Source organism: Poecilia formosa, unplaced genomic scaffold (genome assembly GCF_000485575.1).
Source record: "Poecilia formosa unplaced genomic scaffold, Poecilia_formosa-5.1.2 Scaffold96, whole genome shotgun sequence".
NCBI classification, from domain to species: Eukaryota; Metazoa; Chordata; class Actinopteri; order Cyprinodontiformes; family Poeciliidae; genus Poecilia; species Poecilia formosa.
The window spans coordinates 796,260-810,369 of NW_006800035.1; the positions used below are offsets into that span (position 1 = coordinate 796,260).

General features: G+C 41.6%; 1 protein-coding gene across 1 annotated transcript in view; it reads right to left on the reverse strand.

The window, feature by feature from the left end:
- Nucleotides 1–14,110, reverse strand: part of ptprua (protein tyrosine phosphatase receptor type Ua) — a gene marked incomplete at its 5' end in the record, with an annotated part of 141,407 nt that overhangs the window by 15,739 nt on the left and 111,558 nt on the right. The window contains 4 exons of the mRNA XM_007558469.2: nt 500–654; nt 803–919; nt 1,296–1,393; nt 8,683–8,719. Of these exons, the coding sequence (XP_007558531.1) occupies nt 500–654; nt 803–919; nt 1,296–1,393; nt 8,683–8,719 (407 nt within the window). The remainder of the gene's footprint in view (nt 1–499; nt 655–802; nt 920–1,295; nt 1,394–8,682; nt 8,720–14,110) is intronic.

Genomic DNA, 14,110 nt, shown 5'->3' on the forward strand with positions numbered 1-14,110 from the left:
TGGAATAGAGGCACATCTAAAACATGCAGAGCAGGGGGGCGGTGAAGACCAGGGTTGAGAAACACTGATCTAATTCATGGTGTTTTCTGTGGATCGTAGCTCGAAGTTATTTGTTGATCATTTTCCTTTTTGCTGATTGTTCTGTGTCAAGAAAATGCAACTTGGGGAACTGAAGTACTCCGGTGCAATGCTACTCAACACACTATGGCTTTTGCAAGGCGGCCAATCCAGGAGCACCATTCATTTCCCTTGCCGCTGATTGGCTGAAACTCCAAGAGTGGAGACAAGAAAGACTGTAAACGCTAGCTTCTGCTGTAGTACTAACACAGGTTCCACTGTCCATATTAATGCATATTAAGGTGTGTTTGGTGTTACCGAGGGTCCACTGTGAAACCCCCATCAATGACACCAGCAGGTGGAAACCGCACCGTTTATTGAATTATTTCAACTATATTTGTTGGATGAGCTGGAACTGAACGGTGAAGGTAGACAGACGTACCTGCAGTGGACGACCACAGGTCCAGCATCGGGGGGTGTGGAGGCCTTGACCCGGCGCAGGAAGGCCAGCAGGCCCGTGGCGTGGTACGGCACGCCATGCTCAGGCCAGGAGGTCAGGTGGAACTGGCACACCTCGTGCTTAGCAGGGTAGCCTCTCTGGAAACCAGTCATGTAACACAGCAGGTAAAGAAATGACCAGTTGTGGTCTCACACAGAAACCAGTTAGTCTGGCATTATGTTAGCAAGGCGATCAGACTCAGCAGACATGATGAGAGTTTCTATTAAAAATAATGACATGACTCACCCGCTCCATGGCGAAGGTGCGGACTGTGTACTCTGCCAGGGTTTCCGTCTTTAGTAGCGTTATCTTAATGTCGCCGTACAGCTCAGTGTCTTCAGGCCAGTACTTAAAACACTTCATCTGGACAATTCAAAATTATTTCAATACATTTGGCAAATAATGGCAGAATCATGCAGACTAGTTACAGTATCTAATGACAAAGTATATACAGATTTGACAAGGTCACATTTAAGTCCTTGTCAAACCTTGACCTTGTTGGACAAAATGTCACTTTGGCAGTAAAAAAAAAAAATAAAAAAGGCAATGTTTGGAGGATCCTGCTGTTTTACACTGCATATGGCGCTCCACAACCTTAACTCCTACAATACCAAGACCAAATTTAAGAACTTTCAATGAATTTAAAAAGTTTTAAGGTCCTAATTTTAGATACATGAACCTAAGATATTTTAAGGCTGTGCAGACGCCCTGATCAAGGTCAGAGGTCAAGGAAACGTACCCGGCCCACTTCCACCAGCTTGGTGAGCATGACAATACTGAAGCAATTCTCCTGCCAAACCATCCGCCAGAAATCATAGGTCATCTCCTGCTTGGGGCCTGCAGAGGTGAGGCAGTGGGGAGACGGTGGAAATGCAGGTGGTGGAGGCGGAGCGGGAGGGAGAAAAACACGACAAAGAGAGGAAGTGATGGAGCAGGATGAGGGAGGTGGAGAGATGAGACATAAGTCAGAGGAAATAGTAGCAATAACCATCAGCGTAGAGGCAGAGAGTGTAATCCACGGCAGCCAGCGGAGCAACAATGTATCATTCATGAACTATCAGCGGCTCTCTGCTCGTCTTCCGCTGTGGGGAGGAATGCCACTTTAATGCAGCCACAAATCCACAGGCGGCGTACAAACAGCCTCGCGTGTCGGCGTCTCCGGCTGCCGGCCGCTCGCCACAAATCACACCCACCCAGGGAAGACCACACTTCCATTGATTTCATTACGCCACGGCTTCTGTAATATCTCAGGCTACTCCGTCATGATGACTGTTCTGCCAAACATAACACACACACACACACACACACACACACCCCCCCACACACACACACACACACACACCCCACATTGTATCCATTCATTTCTACAAACAGGTTGTGTTTTCCAGAGACTTGTCCTCTCTCAGGAACGCCAGAACCAAACTCCAGCGTTCTGTTCTGGAAGCCCTGCTGTGGGAGTCGCTTTGTTCAGGCTGAATCTCTGCTGGTGTTGTGATCAACAACTATTGTGTATCTGGTCAGAAACTTGAAGTAGGCAGTGAGACACGCTGCAGTGGCAGGAGAATAAGACGACTTCAGATCTGCCCTGGAGTTTCTCTCTGTATGAAACAGACTTGTCAGAAAGAACCGCCTTCTTCTTCTTCTAGCCAAGTCAAAGAAAACAAGAAGCTTCTCTTTTCCCGAACTGCATGAACAAACCTCAGCAATGCTGAGCAACAGTATTCACACCCTCATGTAGTAATGCCATAAATATTACTGGATCTTATCATGAGTTTATGTGACAGAGCAATGAACAGTAGTGTACAGCTCTGAAGTGGCAAGAAAATAATATGTATAAGTAAATATAAACCAGGGATGGAGTAAAGATCGACTCTTCTTAGAACTTCAACAAATATTTCAGGACATTGCTTTTTATACACTACAAAATTAATAAAGAAAAACTCTTAACTACCAAAACTACTTCTTAGTGATAAACTGGTCATATTAAGCTAATATTTAAGTTATTAAATGCAACCACACATTGATACACATTCTCTAATCTGAATTAATCAGCTTACACAGCAGAATAGTGGTATGATACATTTAAAAACAGTGAGAGATCATGTTAAAGATTGATCATATTTTAAAAAATTATTCTTTTATGCTTATAAAAGCAATTAATCAGTGTATCAGATGTTAAAAAACTAATTAATGAATTATTAAGCATTTCAGTATTATCATTAGTCCATGTGGATGTGAAAACTGCTTCACAAAACCATCAGAACTAAAAGAATCAGTGGGATTTACAAAAATCACAAAGCCAACTGAGAAGATCCAGAAAAACAGATTTCTGAGCCAAGTGGAAACTGGGAAGTTTCCACTTGGCTGATGTTTTATGGTCATAACCCATGTTAAAGGTAAGACTGAATTTATGTTTCTAGCTTGATGAAATGAGGTTTATTGTCAGTGAGTTTTAGAACGGAGAAGCTGATGTTGATGGACAGAGCAGAGTTCACCCCTTAAATTAAAGATCTGCTTGTGTGGCTAAGACTGTGATGTACGATGATGTGTGTTGTTCTGGTTATGCAGGTTAATATCTACATTTTTTCTGTTATTATTTAGCTGCCTGGTCTTGAAACCGGGTGTTGGATATATTTTTGGCATTGCTGCTTATTAAATCTGCTTTAGTTATCGGTTAACGTCAACCTGAAGTCACTGCTGCTGTACTTCTTGTTTTTTGTTGTTTTTTTTACGATGCTGATGTTCTACAAACAGAATACCTTAATTTAATTGCTGTTTATTAATTGGATGGGATTTGAAGGAATATATGTCAGAAAATCCCTTGGTTGGTTCTCATCTAATGAGCATAAATAGTTCTGCATGTCCCTGTATGAGGACAACAGGAAAACAAGAGAGGGTGACATGACATTCCCAAAGCAAAGAACATTAATCTGTTTTTATGAGCCAATCAGAGCTCAGCCTGCATTGGCTGAAAGCGACCAGGGACCAGCCAAAGCCTCTACTGTGTGTGTTTTCACATGGGAAACTAACTCAAAGTGATCTGGCTGCTATTTCTCCAGCCGTCGATCTTCACAGTTAGCCAACAATGCAGCAGATTCCATGTGTATTAGCAGTATGGTTTGTTAATTTTTTAACAGCGGGAGAAAAGCACAAACGTACATGCCAGAGGGACGACGAAGTGAACTGGAAGACGGATGGCGAAGTGCAGCCCTGGCAAGCAGCTGGGTGAATCAGTATGCAAGGCACAGGCCGGCTTCTCTCCTCCCTCAGAGACTGAGCCGCTCTCATTCACACCTCCTCTGCCTCATCTCTGGACATAATAGTGGGTCGGCCCAGAGCACCTGCTGCCCAAAGCTGGCCGAGGGCTCATCCATGATGCAACAAATCAAGCTGAACCCGCCGCCAAAGCCGACCACCTGGAGCTCACCGTACGCGTATGCAAAAAATTCTGAATCATATCAGGGTTGAAAACAGAGAGAGAGAGAGAGAGAGAGAGAGAGAGAGCGCGAGGGGCAGGCGACAGCTTTATGACGCTGTGCAGACAGAGTGTGCTTTTGTGGTACATGGGAGAAAATGAGAGGGAAGAAAGTATGAAGATGTTTGGGGAACACGGTGGCGTGAAAAGGTGCTTCCAGATTTCTTGTTTTCAACTTTTTATGTCGTGTGAACTAAAAATGAAACCGGGTGAGAAACATAACGCGGGCAAATACAAATAACATTTCACAAGCTGTGAGTTTATTTATGAAGGAAAAAAAATCTAAACTTAGACTTTATTGTCCTTGCACAAAGGAAATGCTGTTGCTTGGCTACTGGAGTACACAGACAAAATACTGAAATACTATAAGTGTGATTATAAGTACACACACACACACACACACACACACACACACACACACACACACCTACACATACACATATAGACATACATGTACATGTGTTCCTAGTCAAGACATCAATATGGAACCTGTGTAATGACATAAAGTTGACTAAAGGACCTTTTCATTATTGCCTACTAAGCGCATCTTGACTCTCTGTGTGGTTCTATGGGCTTTAAACTAGCAACTCTATTTATCAAACATTCAACATTTATCACCTATTCACATTTGTCTTGTTGGTCCACAGAATATTTGGTACATATTCTCTGACAAATGTGAAATCTTTCAGAAGGTGTGGATGCTGTTGCACATGGTGTGTAAGCAGCAGAGTATCTATGGCTGTTTTCACACCTGGTTGTCCAGTAGACTTTGTTCGACTGGAGACCAAAGTTGCAACATTTGCTCCATTTTCAGCTGCTGCAGCTCTCTGTCACATTGAACTGTCAAATGAACTGAACCCTTCTATCAATCTGTTCCCCTCCCCACCTGTGGGGGCGCTGCACAAAAACCACCAAAGCAAACGACAGAGAAACCTCCGAGGTTTGTGGAGTTCAATCTTTTGACCCAAATCAGAGTTTGATGACACGTTCACACCTCTCCGAATGCATCAGATTTCATAGACAAGCGAACTAGAGTTGGATTAAACGGGGCTGAGGTGAATATACTTTAAGAAAAAAGAACATTGTACTGACAGTCAGTCATAAACACTTTTTGGCAAAAGAAGTTTTCAGTTTTTAAAAATGGGGACTGTTTTCCCCCTGATAAATAAAATCAATGCTTGAAAACTGCAGAGTATATTCACTCAGGTTGTCTGTGTATTGAAGTAAAGTTGGTTTGAGCATCTCAAACATTGAAGTGGGGCCACACACTGCCTCACATCTCTTTTTAACTGGCAGTACTAGAGGACTCCTCTTAAAACTGTTGAGGTAACCAGCTGCATGCTTAGCAGAGCCTCCAGCCTCCCAGTGATCCGTCTTTGCATTTTGGATGAAACCTTTCTCATATTGCTAAATGTTGCAAAGCCACTTTGACATCAAATGAGTTCACCAGCAGCCGTTTTCTTGCTTTGTTTAGGGAAATCCTGTCAACGCGGCCTCAGCTTAGGACCCGGCATTATTAAAGTTCTCGGATCACAACCAGCCTAATAAACCTGCGGGCATGTCTGCATGGAGAGGGAGAGCGGTGCAGGCCTGGCTGAGTTAAATGATGAAAAACTCCCAGAAAATCAAGACATGTGAAAGGCATGGGGATGCATGCCCTGTGTGAGAGAGAGCAGAAAGAAAAAAAACCTCCTGTAACCTTATCTCTGCTGGACAGACACTTTTAATAATATCCCTGAGCAGAACGCATCTCCTTTCTCTGTTCCCCCTCTGACAGAAATCAGTTCTGTTTCTCTGTTCTGGTTTTACAACTTGTCAGGATTAGAAAAGTCTTGGCTAAGCTCCCCCTTAATAACACTCTTGTGTTTCGCTGCGTGTTGCAGCGCTACACAAACACCGGAGACTCAGAGGCCAAAGACGCACGGCTTTGTTCAGAGACGCTTTTTACATTACGACACAGATCTGATCACTGGTTCCTGTCAGACACCAGACTGCTGGCGACGTTCTTAAATCCTTCAGGATAAAATGATCAGGGTTCTAGATGACTCTGTTTAAACTGTTAGAAATTGTGAGTGGAGTTAATATTGAAAGATACCTTTAATTTTGGAGCGTGAACTGACTGCGGCTCATTTTAACAACGTTAAAGTTTGAGGAGGGAATGGTGGCTGTGAAGGACCAAACTTTGGCCACATTTTGGAGAAAAGAATCCATCTAGATTCTACAGGCTGCTATCTCGTTTGGGTCTAGCTGTTTCTCATTCTAGTTATTGGCATGAAGTATTTTTTTTAATTATTACTAGAAATGTGTCTAAAAGCACAAAAATGGATCAGCAGCTTCACTTCATTTCACTTAAGTAGAGATTTTTCAGAGGCAGAAAAAAAACAGAGGTGTAATTTGTTGTCTGTCTATAATTCTTTTAAATATTTTTTGCTGTTAACATAATACAAATAAATGAATAACTCTTTTATCAGGATTTCAGCTACATTATAACTTATTATATTTGTTAAGGAACATGTTAGCAGAAATGACAGAAATGACATCACTAACTGCATTTCCACTGAATTTAAAATCGTACCAATTGGAATTAAATTTGTAAATTTGTTTTTCCAATAAAAATAATGTTTGTGCCAGGTGGAGGTGGTGTGTCAGTTATAAAAATCAGTGCATTTCAAAAAACTGCAATGGAAACACTTTTTTCACATGGTCAACAGCCAGATGTTACTACTGGCAGAAATGACAAACAAAACAAAAGGAAGTGGTAGGAGGTGGATGGTGAGTTTTATTTATGATTTGTCACATAAACAAATTTATTAAAGTGATTTTAACTGCATTTCTTACAGAATTGAAACACTGCAATTGCTAAATTGTGTTTTTTCAATATTGGCTGAATATTCCCAGGTCCCTCTTGAAAATGAGATCTGGACCTCAACGGGGTTTACCTGGTAAATAAAGGAAATAAAAAGAAAAAAGAAATAAAAAAAAAATCTACAAGGTGTAATGGAAATTTTAGGGACTTTTTTCATACCCAATGAGATCAATTTTGATACTGTATGCAAATGAGTGTTATAGGTGCTGCTGAGTACATGAGTCCATCGGTTGGAGATGCTTCAAGCTTTGCACATGATAAAAGCATAGAATCTTTATGAGTGCAGACAGAGAGTATTCTCAGTGAAACATGAGAAGAAGAAACTTCAGTCTTCAACATTTTGTTTAACATATGACATATCAGAGTTATAAGGCTTACACATTAAGTAAATCAAAAACCTTTTTAGAGATCAAGCTGTGTTTCCCACACTGTGAAATCCACAGAGAGATGACTAAGCACCATTTACTAAAAGCTGAGCACATGCCAAGGAAAATGGCAGATGGACCATTTGTAATCTGGGTTTGAAGACGACCATTTTTCTACAAGAAATGAAGCTTTCACGCGTTTTCTAGGATAGTGAAATCTATTTGGTGATTTTAGTGACAGGAAGGTTTAAAAATTCTCCTCCCGGTTTCAGATGGTCAGTTTCAGAGCTGCTGGATTCTGGTTGCTACATCAGCATCCTGTCTTTTTTTGAACATTGCATCTTTGTAAACAACCATGAAGATGGCGCTTCATGGTTGGGATTTATCATGACGGCAGATATGCATTTCTAACATCTTCTGTTTTTTTCTACTCTGTGACTGTAAGGTGTGTTGCTGCTGATATGATGTCTGTATGATCGACGTGAGCTTCCGCTGCGTTTTAAACATTTTACTAGATCCAGGAAAAGAAAGGGGCAGCAGGCTGAAACTGATGATGCTGTTCGCCACAAGCACCTGGTGTGGAGTCACATTAAAACCAGGAGGTTCTACACACACCCCACACACACCACAGCATCGTCAGCATGCTGTTGAGGTCAACATGAGAGCTGTTTGCACTGGGAGTTGATTGATGACTTCATTCTTCCTCTCATGGTGCCCATCTAACTTGTTCTCTACATGATTTTCTCTACATTGATTCCCCTAAAAGGATCATTGGACATTGCACCGCCGATCGCTCCACTGGGCTTGCCCTGTCCTACGTCAGAATCCTTTTGCTGTCTAGTAATCGCGTTGGTTTCCTCTGTGAGAAAGCTAACAGGTTCTGCATCTCATTCCTCTGCGCCATGAGAGCAAAGATCCGGAACAAGGTGTGTCGTTTTGGTGAGGTTACTTTTGGGAAGTGACAGAACTGAAACCAAAGTGAAAGACGGGAAGAAATCAGAGGGAAAATTACAGAGCAGAAGAAAAAAAAAATCCCACGCTCCGCGAGTAAACACGATCAGAGCAAGAAGAGAATAAAGAGCGCGTCTTGCTGTCTTTCCTGTCTCGGCGCGGCTCGGGGGAATTGGACCGGTGCGCTGTCTCAGTCTGACATCAGAAAGTCTTCTGCGCCGCACATGCAGATGGAAGGGAGGAGAGAGGTGAGAGCAGAGCTTCACAGACGGCGTCAGTTGACGCCCGTACAGTCTCTGACAGATTCTTGGGGGAGTTCTTATCGTAGTCGTGGGAAATTGACTGTTTACAGTTGAAACCCGGATGTTTTGTGTGACGCAACAAAAGACAGCGTGTTGCTCATGATTTAATTATTCCACAAACTCATTTTCCAAATCAGAAAACAACAGTTCTTGAGCCAAGTACTCACCTTGAGTGGCAATGAAATGGTTGGATCGCTGGTAACCCTGTGTGGGAGAAAAAGGTAATAATTACTACAGACACAGATTATAATGAGGCTTTCATTCATTCACTGGTTGATAATCTCATGGCAGGACTTGATTTTGCTGATCTGTTCAATTTCATGTTCTGCCTCTCACCAGCAGGCCGTCTGTTGGAACTAATCTACTCTATCAACTGCACAAGGACGTCTGACCCACCAGAATTACTCTGGACGACCTTTAAAGCTGCGGCTCTGGATGAGCGATCACACTTGAATTGTAATGCACAGAAAAATGTCATTAATTCAAGTAGACACCTGATCAAAATCTCAAGACTGGGGGACAAAAAAAAAGTAGAAAGATTTTCAATGTCATGGTGGTGGTTTGAGACCAGATGTTAAGTAGAGCTTAAAAATGTCAAATGGAGAAACAGGAGCAACAGGAGTACATGAATACAGATGATAATTTATCTAAAACTATAGTTTCATGTATACATTAAGGTTTATTTTTTAGCAGATGATGTAAAGTTTAAGTCTGTAAACCAAACTAATCCCTAAAAATAGAAGTAAAACTGTTAAAAAAACGACTTTATGGTGAGTAGTTTCTGTAGAATCTGCCTATGATGTACAGCAGTGAGGTTTTTGTTAGCACCGTTGGCCAGCAGGGTTTGAATCCCAGCCTGGAGTCTTTCTGCATGTTCTCCTTGTTCATGTGTGGATTCTCTGCAGGGACAATTTCACCGTTTACCTGTAGATATAAGTGTGAGTTTGCAGGATTGTGTGTCTCTATGCTGCCCTGTGTTGGACTGCTGGCCTTTCCAGTGTGTCCCTCGTCTCTTGCCCCTAATGGCCACTGAAGATAGTCACCATCTGTCTCACAAACCTGGTCGGATAAGCAGGTGTAGACAATGGAAGGATGGACGCCTCCCTACTGGAGGTGGGGACCATGGAGGTCCCTACATTCTCTCGATGTTGGGAAATCTAGAGAATGTCTGGAATTGAGGTCTATGTAGATGAGGACCCTCAGCCAAAAAATATATGTAAGACAAGGGTGCCATCTGATGCTGCAGTTTGGCACAGGTTGTTTCGTTTTGACTTTTTTATAGCAATGTGATTGGAAACCGGGTGGCTCAGTTGGCGGAGCGTGTGCAGGGGGAGCAGACCTTGATGTGGTTGTCCTGAGTTTGATTGTTCTTGGTAATTTACTGCATGTCTTCCCCTTCTCTCTCCTCCATATTTCATGTCTATTCACTGATCAATAAAGACCACTAACTAGAGCCTTACCATAACACTAACCCTTTATCTGGATTTTCGCTGGTAGAATTTCTACCAAGCCAATCAGTGAACAGAAGGAGAAGTTGTGAATTTCTGTAATGTTTTAAAATTATAATCTGCCTGTAGTTTTAACAATGGCAGCAGAGGAAGTGAACAAAGCCGTTCAGTCAGTGTTGGTCACACTTCCAAACACTGACTTAACATGAAGTCGTCTCGTTTGGATCAGGACTTCTCTCTTCAGAGGAGGATGGTTGTTTACAGTGCAGGCCATCTGTGGTAAGCTTCATAGCGTGGAACTTGCATATTATGTATATCATGTACAAATGTTAGAGATTAGGTAACATTTAAAACTTTCACAGAGGCCACGCCTCCAGGAAGTAATCGTTTCTTGCCAGCCAGTGGCCCAGACCTTCTGGACAAAGTGAACTGAAGAATAAAGTGGTTTTCACCAGTCTAGACTTTTTAAGGATATTTGTCTCAAACTTCTGTTGAGATAATGGACAGTCCTGAGTTTAAATGCAGCTTTCAGTAATTTGACTGCGGTGTCTGTTTTGTCTCTCGTTCCGTTTCTTCTTTGTGCATTTTGAAAGTCAAACTCACAGCCTGGTTTATAAACCACCAGCATGAAATGCAAATACTTGTAATTCCATCTCCGCTCTTCAGACTTCAACAAACAGTGTGTCGTTCTCCGCCTCGGGTCATAACGTATGCAGAGGGCGAAATGCATCTCTAAAGTGTGCCAAGTCTCGCCGGAGCCGCTGATTAGAGTGCCGCTGACAAGTGAGGGATCTTCAGCCTGGGGACTAACTCCACCTGAATGGCACTGACTGATTGGGCTGTCTCCTCCCTGCTCCACTTCACATTACTGAAATTATGATACAGTATGCAAGGAAAACAGCAGGTGAGGTCCGTGTGGCGAATGCAGAGCCGGATCCCTCATGTCCAGATAGCGGCACTGTCTCTTTACTAATAATTAAAGGCATCTGCAGAAACCCGTGTGCACATCTCCACCACACCGCATCGCAAATGACATTCCATCAGCGCCATGCCAGGGAAAAAGGAGCGGATTGATCGGCGTCTTTGTGAAGGAGTGCACCCATCTCTATTCCCACGGGGCATCTCTCGCCTCGGAGTTTCTCAGAGGTGATCAGTTTCCTGCCTGTCACCATGGCAACCATATTTTCCAACAGCATGCAAATTGATGAAGCAACAATGAAGAATTTACAATAGATTGATGAGGATAAAAGGTAAAGCATGGTGTATGGGATGCAAAGAAAATGAAAGAGAAACAAAATAAAAATAAAAATCTTTCTTTGCTTGCTGATCTGGTGGTCTGGCTGCAGCTTGATCGGCTCTAATTACCGCTGAACGACTCGGGTACCTGGAGAAATTTGAGTCGTTTTCACTGAGAGCACAGGAGAACTTCAGGCGGAGTTCTAACGTCTCTTATTCTGAGCAGAAATAAACGGGAGAACACCTGCGGGGTCCAACGCAGCGCTCCGAGTTTAAACAGATCCACAGAAACAGCAACAGCAGACATGAAAGACCGCCGGAGCTGAAGGACACACTACAAGGAAATCTCCCCCAAAATACACACACCTATTATATCCAAGTTTATTGACACTTGTTTTCAGTTTCCAACACGTCTAAATTATTTATTATTGTTATTAAACTAAAAGGGCCTCCTGGGGAGATGTTTGTGTGGATGGAGAGAGAATTACACCTCATCAAGAATTCTGTCAGAAAATTCAGCAAAAAAAATCTGTTGTAGTTTAAATGTGTACACAGCTGTGAATATTATACAGCATCTGTTCCCCATCATAAAGACAGAATATGACACATGACTTCACATTTCCTTTAGAGATTTCATGGCGTAAATAACAAGAAACGTCTTTCATCAAGTAAAACTAGCTTTTAAAAGTTTGTAGCAGAGATTGTACTAAACCTTTATGTGGCCCATCGATTGGACAAACGGCGTCAAACAAAATCCTGTCATCTATTCTTACACATCAGTTTTTGAAATTACATTTAACTGTATTTCATTTTCATTCTGTTTGCTTAAAATTCAAGAAGCTGAGCAGATAATCCATATCGAGTATTATTTGCTGAGTATACTTAACTTTTTCTCTGCAGTGACAGAGTTTGGAAAACAGGAAACATTTCAAGCAGGAGTTGGCAAGACTCTCTGATCGTAACCTGATGGTGCAAACCCTGGCCAGAGCGGGAGGATCATCAGCGGTTCAGCTGCCCAGAGCTCACAGTCAGCTCTCAGTGTCCAGATCAGAGATGAAACTCTGATGGATGTTTTTCTCTTATTGACTGAGTTAATGACCTCTACTATGTTCTGTGTATGTTAAGTTGAAACTGTCTGAACCAATTCTTCAGGTGTGTGTAATCTGTCAAACTAACCGATTATAAACGCCGTCAAAGACGGAAAATATTTGGTTAATGTGGCTCCTGGTTTGGATACACAGCGGACCTCTGGTGCTGAAGTCTGTGAACATATCAAACTCCCTCTAAAAACTCGAATAATTGTCTATGTTAGTAGATCAAACACCAACTACACCTGAGTATGCATTAATACACAGAGTGGAAACAGTCTTGGCATTAACACAGAAACTGACGTCCACAGTCTTTCTCATCTTCCCTACTGAGGAAGACCAGTTAGACTCTTTAAAAATCATGCAGGAAATGTCTGATTCTTTATGAGATATGTTTCTTCAGTCAAACATATCATGTTTTAGTCATATTATTGATACAACTAGCTTTTGTAACATTGCCATCCTAATTTACAAATGCCAAACATTTTAACTGCAGTCTGGTGTTACTAGAATCCTTCAGTGGCAAAAACAGAAGGTAGAAACAGGAACAGTAGCTGCGTTTCCATCAACCATAAAAGTGCACAAATTGAAATTTCGAAAATAAATTAGTTTAACTAAAACATGTAAAATTAAAAAATCTCATGTTTTCAATCAAATAGTTTTTGCGCTTGGTGAAGTGGGTTTTTTCAGTCGTCTTGAAATAATGTATTTTTGCAAAGCTGTAATGGAAGCACTTTTTTCATCACACGAGTCACATGATCAACAGCCGGATGTTACTACTGACAGGAACCACGAAGAAGCTGACAGGAAGTGGTAGGAGGAAGATGTTTTTTTTGGGAAAATGTACAGCTGGCTCCTTCAGAGCTCTCACAGCATCAGTTCAGAAAAAGTTGTATCATTCCAATGTGTTAAATCCATAACTCTTCTGGAAAATTTTCCCAAAACGCTGCATACGAAACCACTCCCAAGTAGGCGGGGCTTGTTCCTTCAACACCTGAATGAAACGTCAACGTCTCCTCTGATTGGCTGAAAGATGATGAGCGATGAAAGACTGAATTCTGTTTTTTGGACAAAAATTTGCACACATTTTTGATGGAAACACAGCTAGTGTTTATAAAGAAGCTAGTATTTGTAAATGTAGTTCAAACAGCACAAACCCAACACCGACATGACAAGGAATGATAAAACAAACAGCAGGAAAATCTGAAAAAAGTCAGCTCATGTTTACCCACTGATACTCCAACTAATTAATGATGTTTTTAACATTTTCAAACAGAGTAGAATTAAAAAAGCTAAGGATTAAACGTTAGCTCTGGCTGTATTCTCCATGAGCCTCCAGCTGGTTAGGATTCATAAAGCTGCTCTTTCTTAGCCTGAGAGAAACTTTGTGCAGTAATAAAATCAGTTTGATGTTCGGAGTACTTTCTGAAGGAACCCATGCTAAGCATGCAGTATCTTGCTAAACTAGCTAAGTATGACTTTGCCTTCAGAGAAACTGTAAAAACAGAGGGCTCAGACAGGAGGTCCCATTTATACTTAGAACATTTAATACACCCCATAACCTAACTGGTCTGAAAAAGAGTGAAATTAGAGCTTTTACCAGCTTACATATAAGGAGGTCAGATATTGGCTGACTTTTTTGTCGTTGCATAAAATCTACATTCAGATGTCGAGGAAATAGTTTTAATCACTATGTTTGCCCCGAAACATACACAGTTTGTCTGGTAGTTCCTAATCATTTTGAGCAGTAAAGTTATGAAACTGAGCAATGTTTTTATGTTTAAAGTAAAAAACACAGCAAGAATATGATAATAATTCCACAG